Here is an 8,276-nt window from a genome sequence, read left to right on the forward strand (position 1 = left end):
GTACAACAGTAGGTAAAATGGACTGTAATTGTGATCTGATAGTGAATGGGCACTGCAGAAGGGACTCCATGATTGATATGTTTTCCTGTGACTTTTTTGGTCTTTCTTAGTGTAAGTCTCTTATTTTCATCTGCAGAAAAAAAGAGACCAGTGCCTAGTTGTAGTGTTTCTGATAGGATTAAGTCCAGAAAGGGCCAGGAAGCTAGGTACAAGATTTATCTCTACCAAAGTTCACATTCACTCCTGGGCTTTTTTTTTTTTTTCCCCCTAGACACACATTTTCAGGCACATCTGATTGGAGAGTAAATAATGACGGAATGCCTGTTATGTACAGGGCCTGGCGCTGGAAGTACAACACTACAATTTTGATAAACAAAAGAACGTAGACCCTGATGCCGTCGTTCGTATATTCTATTGAATTTATCTATTATAGCTATTGATACCAGAGGACATTAAACAATTAACCGAACAATAATTACTAAGGATTACCTATTATTTATTAATTACTTAGTAATTCTGAAAAAGTCATACTTCAGGGGGGTTTTAGACATACAAGGCACTGAACCAGTTTGAGGAGATTAATGGAGACCCTAGGAAGGGACATTTGATCTGAACCTTGAAAGCTGAGTTTGTATTACCATCTCCCGTCTGTCTTCATTCTTTTTTATTTTCCAGCCTTCTTATACCTCTCTTTGCCCTCACCAACCACCTGGGTTATAATCATCTTTCACTTACAAGCTACTGAGATATAGCTTGTAAAGAGTGGTAAGATGATACTGTTTACAGCCTCCTTCAATCCAAGAATGAAACTCTTAAAGGACAAACAGCTTACTTTTTACTGGATCAAGATTAGAGAAAGCTGTCTTTCACAAGTCAAATTTAGTACCTTGTTTTTTTGTGTTTTCAGCAACTCAAGCATCCCAACCTTGTCAACCTTCTGGAAGTCTTCAGGAGGAAACGGAGGCTTCACCTGGTGTTTGAATATTGTGACCACACAGTTCTCCATGAGTTGGACAGATACCAAAGAGGGTGAGTGATCCATCCCTTACAAACAAAACAGAGACACACTGGGATTTGTCAGTGAAAAGTGGCAATGATTCTTTTTAAGACTAGGTAAGGCCAGGGATGGTGGCTCATGCCTGTAATCCCAGCACTTTGGGAGCCTGAGATGGGTGGATCATCTGAGGGCAGGAGCTCAAGACCAGCCTGGCCAACATAGTGAAACCCCATCTCTACTAAAAACACAAAAATTAGCTGGGCGTGGTGGTGGGTACCTGTAATCTCAGCTAGTCGGGAGGCTGAGGCATGAGAATCGCTTGAACCCGGGAGGCAGAGGTTGCAGTGAGCCGAGATTGCGCCATTGCACTCTAGCCTGGGCAACAGAGCGAGACTCTGTCTGAAAAAAAAAAAAAAAGACTAGGTAAAAACAGCCAGTGTTTGGACAATATACTCTGCTGCTGAAGTGGACAGCAGAAAAATTACCAAAAATGTTAACAAAAGAGATAATAAATAGTCATTTTAATGAAGAAGCCAGCAGAAGCATCATTAGATTGAACTTGATTTCTTTGGTACTTTATCTCTGCATAGAAGTGATCTCAGTCTCTAAGAAAAGGAAGGATATTAGTTAGTCTGTGCCTGACCAGGGAGGTAGAAGGGCTTGGAGATTGAAAGGAAGATTCCAAAAGCAATGGCTACTAGGAAGTTTGAGACTAAAACAAACATAGTATTTCATCAGAAACAATCTGGGTGTCTAGTCTGCTGTATTACTCGGGATTTCTTTGGTTCCAGGTGACAAAAACCCAACTGAAGCAAGCATAGGTGAAACACAATTGTGTTGTGACTGTAACTGGGAAAGGTGGGAGTGACTCCAGGGACTCAGCTGATCTTACCACACATCTCTCTCTAGCATATGCAACATCTTTGCATGCATTGGAAGAAGACTTGGCAAACAGACAGAGGCTTTGTCTGAGAAAAAGAAAAAAGGAGGAGGGGGTCCCTTCCTGCAGTTGAGGGCAGCCTCTTGCAGGGTGAGAAGACTGGATTCCAGCTCCCACCCACTCCTCAGCTGGGTGTTTTCAGGCAGGGCAGCATAGGTAGTGCCTGTTCTTTCTCTCGCTCTCTCCCAGCCCTAATTCTTTTTCATTGTGCCTTGCAAATAAGCTTCCCTTATGTGGTGGATTCGGGAGGGCATGTGGGTGGCATGGGATGGAAGGAGTTTGGAAGGGAAAAGTACAAAATAGAAAGCATGGCCACAGGCTTATATCAATCAATATAGCTGTTCTAGAAGAAAGGAAGTTCTAGAAGAAGGTAACATCTGCACATTAAGTCCAGTGGAACTCCGATTGGCTAAGCTCAGGTGACACAACTGTCCCTGGGGCCAATTACTGTGGCTAGAGGAAGAGGACGGAATGATTAGCAGGTCCTGGGAGATATTATTCAAAGAAGGCTTCATGGTGAAGGTGGCCTTGGAGTTGAAAGGGGAAGAGACTTTAGATAAGGTAACCAGGGATGAAAAATATCCCATCCTTTCCTTTTTTGGCTGTGTTCCTGGGAGCCCAACTTTGGCTGGGGACAATATGAAGAGTAGATTATAGATTAGAGCCACAGAATGGTGTCCCATCCCATGGAATGTGAATGGCTCCCATTCACACTTCAGTGGCTGGAGGCTGAGGCTCCTCCAACAACTCTTTCAAGTCTTTGCCAGGGGCTTGCTCTGCCACGTGGTGATGGTTATATATGATCTGCCATGACCTTCAGGCAAACAGAATGGAAGTGGCTTGTGGTTTGATAGTGACCATAGCACAGACTTTTCATGTTTCAGAATGTTAATTTACATAGCCAGAGAGAGCCAAGAGGACAGACACCTCCCTTCAGAAAGTCATCGATACAGAGAAATTATGTTTTCAAAGGAGAAAACATTTCGTATGTTGATATTTGATCTTTTGACGGCTTGCAAGTGACACTTCAATTAAACTTATTAATATAAGTTACTCATGGCTATGTGGTAGCAGAGGGATGTTATAGGGAATTTGATTAATCATGTCGAATGAATTGGGAACACTGATTTGTGGGAGTCAAAAGCAATGGAAGTCAGCTCTTTTTTTTTGGCATATAGTTTGAGCAGAATAAAAAGGGTGATTACAGTTTGAAAGCAGATTTTTAAAAACTCCACTGGCTAAAATATGTTATATATGTTCCAGGAAACAGAAAATGCTTTAATATGGGAGTGGGAGAAAACAGAAAGACCTATAGGTAAATGTGTGGTTAATTAGAAGCAACCTCATTTCCAAATGGTAAAATGCTATGGTTTGCCAAATATAAGATTTACTTAAGGAAATCAGCCCCCGGCAGGCCTCAGTGTGCGTTGTTCCCCTCCAAGTGTCCATATGTTCTCATTGTTCAGCTCCCACTTATAAGTGAGAACATGTGGTGTTTGGTTTTCTGTTCCTGCATTAGTTTGCTGAGGATAACAGCTTCCAGCTCCGTCCATGTCCCTGCAAAGGACATGATCTCATTCCTTTTTCTGGCTGCATAGTATTCCATGGTATGTATGTACCACATTTTCTTTATCCGGTCTATCATCATGTGAAAACTTTTTATTTTAGAGACATCATACTATAAAATAAAATTTTGTAAGCACATTCACAGTAAAGGTGAGTTAGCATTATCTGTGTGACCTTGGGCAAATTGCTTACAGGTGTCTTCACCTGTAAAAATGAGAGTTTAGGACTAGGGAAAGTTTAAGGGACTTCTAGATGTATAATGCTATGAATTGGTGATCAAGTACCCTAGGGGTCAGAAGACTTCGGTTATCTTTCAGTTTCATATTTGATCTATTAGACAATATCAACAAAGGATAAGCTACTGATGCTGGTGTTGTCAGATTGGGTTACCAGCCTGCTTGGTGCCAGGTGGGGTCCCCTTAGGTTAGTATACTCACCCTCAGAATGCCCTGTGATCACTTCTTATATTTCTAAGTACAGATTTCTAAAATACAAAGTTGAGCATGCTACCCTCTACACAGAATCCTTTAATAGCTCCCCAAAGCTTACTGGTATGGGGAAATACCCCCAGCATGAGATACAAGATCTTACTCTACCACCCCACTCCCCACCAGTTTGCCCATAATACATGGCCCGTCCTACCAAATTGCTTGCATTCTAGGGTTCAGGACATGCTGTTTGCTTAGCAAGCATGGGTTTCCCTACTTCCTCTACTCTGCCTGGAAAACTCCTGCTGTCCTTACAGCTCACATATGACTCCCTTATGATGCCTGCCAGCACACTGGCCTCTATAACATCTTCTGGGATTATTTATTTACATATCCCATTTGCCCAGTAAACTATACAATCCTCAAGGGCAAGAGCTGGGCCTTCCTCACCTGTGTATTCTCAGTGTCTTCTAGCTGCATATTTGGTACTTGGTACACTCAGTACTTGTAGAATGACTGAATTAGCAAACCAATAAATTGATAGTTACAAAATGATTTTGAAGAAGAATAATCATAACAAGGTTTGGATTTTCATTTTAAACATCACTTTGATTTAAAATTTCTAAAGCCTAATATTGTCAAAAAAGATTATGAAGTACACTGCTGGAGCAACCTGTCCAGAAGGCAATTTGGCAATCAATGTATGGTATTAAAAGTCTTAGAGGCATTATCTTAAACCCAGCAAGTCTACTTTGAATGATTCACCATAAGAAAATATTTGAATATATGTGCAAAAACTTAGTTACAAAAGTATTTATTGTTATGAGATATTTTTAAGTATTGTTTATGAAGAAAAAATTGCCATCAACTGAAATATCTAACAATAGAGAATTAGTTAAGTAAATTATGATAAAGTTTTATGATAGAATACAGTGGACCCAGTAAGAATAATGCTTATATTAATAGATAAAACATATATTGACATAGGAAAAAGTTCATGAGTGCTTGTCAAATGAAAAAAATTATACTCTAATAAAAATACGTATCATTTCATTTTCGTAGAATTTATATGTAGATGGGAAAAAGTAATAAATCTGAACATTACTAGTGATTAGTTATGATTGTTATTGATATTTTTCATTTTATTTGTGCTTTTATATTTTTCATGTTTAATTTATTACTATAGTAATGTTTTAATGTTTAGTTATTAAAAATAATTCTTGCCAAATCAGACTCAAAGACTTCTCATTTGAACCTGAAATGGACACTAATTCATCTTCTTATTAACATGCTTGTAACTTCTGGTACTCCCTTGGAAAGCTTTTGGAGAAGATCCAACTTCATGTTGCTACTAACACAAGCAAGTTTACACCACAAGATATGTATCCTGTTACAGTAACATGAATACATGTCAATTATAATTCCCAGTGCTTAGGTTTATGTTTTTATAATTGTCCCCAATCACAACCATTTCTTGTCTTATATAGAACTTAAAAAGCTTTGAATCTATTATTCTATAAATGATTGATCTCCCTGTGTCAAAGTTTTACAAATAACTGGTTTGGATGTTTTCTCCTTATTTTTCTGCCTACCTGTATGTTCAGCCAGACATAAGACTTCATTGATTCTTTCCTGCACAGATTTAATTACCACCAGTTCCTTCTCTGAATAACATAGTTTGTTCAAGGAACATCTCCTGGGTAATGTACATTACCGCAAGTTTCCAGTTTCTGACAGTGAAATTCCAGAAATGTTATCTTTTATAGATTAAAAATGATACGTTGTTTGTTGCAAATTTTTAAAGCAACACAGACATTGAAATGAAGGGCTGGGGGCAGTGGCTCACACCTGTAATCCCAGCACTTTGGGAGGCCGAGGTAGGCGGATTACTTAAGGTCAGGAGTTCAAGACCAGCCTGGTCAACATGGTGAAACCCCGTCTCTACTAAAAATACAAAAATTAGCTCGGCGTTGTGGTGGGCACCTGTAATCCTAGCTACTCGGGAGGCTGAGGCAGGAGAACTGCTTGCATCTGGGAGGCGGAGGTGGCAGTAAACTGAGATAGCGCCACTGCATTCCAGCCTGGGTGACAAGAGCAAAACTCCATCTCAAACAAACAAAAAAATTGAAATGAATAAAATCAATAGCTTTATATACTGTTCTGCATTTATTTTGTTTTTTATTTAGTTAAATAAATTAGTTAATTTTAGAAACGGGGTCTTGTTGCTATGCTGCTCAGGCTAAACCTTAACTCCTGGCTCAAGCGATCCTCCTGTTCCAGCCTCCTGAGTAGCTGGGACTACAGGTGTCTGCCACCACACCAGGCTGCTTTTTTTTTAAAGGTGCTCTGAAGCTTTCTCCCTATCTGTACATATCTACCTTTATATTTTAAAAATGGCTGTATAGAATTCCATTGTATGAACATACCATGATTTCTTAGTTCAATCTCCTGTTGATAAATACTTAGATTGTTTCCAGTTATTTTCTATTACTAACCATGCTACAGTGAACAACCATTTTCATAAATATTTTTTTAGGATAAATTCCTAGTAATATATTCTTTTTTTACAAGAGTTTGGCCAGACCCCCAGCCCTTCCCATTTTTGTGATAGCCTTGTGTAGAAATGAAGTCTTGATGAATGCCAACTGTTTGATGATCTGTGTCACAAATATTAGACAAGCAGCAGTGGAAAGAATGACTTCTGTAATTGAGAATGCTAGACAGAGATATATGTTATTTCTTCATCGTCTCGGAAGAATTTCACATTTCTGAATTTTTAAAAATCAGTTTGATGTCTTCACTTTTCATATAGTAGTCGTTTACATTTCTCTCTGTCCAATTTTGTTATTAGGACATTAGGGTCACAATACAGCCTCCCCTAAAAACTTGGAGAGACAGAGATTGTTCTCTGAAAGTTATTTTGTGAAACGAACACATAATGCATCAGGGCAGAGATATGTAAAGCAACCTTAAAGAGACAGAATGACTGCTAGGCTTGTTAGATTTGACTGACTCTATGTTTTATGTAATGATAAATTCTTCCTGATGTGCAGATGGATGCAGTTAAGTGCTCTCAGTTTAACAGCAATAACCTGTCAAATTGCCAACTTTCCCTCATCCAAATTCTTTGCTCATCATTCTGATTATAACTTGACTTTATGAAATTGTCTACAAAGAAAGCATGAGCTAGTACTCAGAATTTGGGCATGGGTGAATATGATGGCACTCTAGTTTTATATGTCAGGCTAGTTAATTTGTTTAATGTTCACTTGCCCCTTTGAAATGGATACTGTCTTGGTGTGCTGACAAAATTGAGTGTCTGTGTCTGCAAGCCTGAAGACGGTGAAAGCAGCCAAGCTTTTCCAAATGAAGTACTATATTCTCTGTGTTCTGTGATGAGATGGCTGTTTTTCCCCTCAATTCTATTCTTCGCTTAATATTCTTTTCTGTGTATTTTCTATATATGTTGCATTATAATCTTTAGCTCTATTGTCAATGACTATAAAATATTACATTAAGTTTGTTATGTCTCACCATTCCTCTCTGGTTGGATACTGAGGTCATTTTCAGTGTTTGGTTTGATAATGATTCTGGTATAAAATTTTCCTACAAATAGATTTTTCTTCTTTTGTAATTTTCCTTTAAAAATTCTCAAAGTGGTACTCTTGAGTTGCAAATTTTGCCAAATGGAACCAATTTACTTTCTCACCAAAGATATGGATTTATATATAAATTTTTTCCTTATAGTCGTGCTACCTTAGGTTCTATTATTAAAATATTTGATGGATGAATTCTATCAATATGTAAGGAAGAAATAACAGTAACCCTACCCAAACTCTTTCAGAAAATATGAGAAGGAACATTTCCCAAATCATTTTATGAGGCCACTATATGCTGATGCCAAAACCAGTCAGACATTTCTAGAAAAGAAAATAACAGATGAATATTACTCAAGAATTTAGGTAAAAAACCCTTAGCAAAATTATTAGCAAATCAAATCCAGCAGTATAATGTAATATAAAAGAGTGATTAATATATCTCAAAATATCAATTTTTAGACATCAAAGGCTTTCTATTATGACAGATGAAAATTCAGCTCCCTGAAATCACTATCCCCTCTGCTTCCTATTCTAATCCTCCAGAAGAGTTACATTAATGTTTACTGTTCCCATTATTGTGCCTATGTAAATATTACTTATAGCTGAGCATTGTACCATACTATGGCTTCCTTTTCTACTTTTTCCTCAAATTAACACTTGTCTTATTTTAAAATGTGCTTAACATTCTTTAATCCTGTTGCTAATTCCCTCCCCTCACCATTTTTGGTTGTTTTTTTTTTTTTCTC

The 8,276-nt window shown here is 38.0% G+C and overlaps 1 protein-coding gene across 2 annotated transcripts in view; it reads left to right on the forward strand.

The window, feature by feature from the left end:
- CDKL1 (cyclin-dependent kinase-like 1 (CDC2-related kinase)) overlaps positions 1-8,276 on the forward strand; it is a 68,734-nt gene that overhangs the window by 37,018 nt on the left and 23,440 nt on the right. For both annotated transcript variants that reach the window (XM_011999754.1, XM_011999753.1), the window contains one exon: positions 908-1,029. In XM_011999754.1, coding sequence (XP_011855144.1) covers positions 908-1,029 — 122 coding nt within the window. The remainder of the gene's footprint in view (positions 1-907; positions 1,030-8,276) is intronic.

Source organism: Mandrillus leucophaeus, unplaced genomic scaffold, assembly GCF_000951045.1.
Source record: "Mandrillus leucophaeus isolate KB7577 unplaced genomic scaffold, Mleu.le_1.0 Scaffold60, whole genome shotgun sequence".
NCBI classification, from domain to species: domain Eukaryota; kingdom Metazoa; phylum Chordata; class Mammalia; order Primates; family Cercopithecidae; genus Mandrillus; species Mandrillus leucophaeus.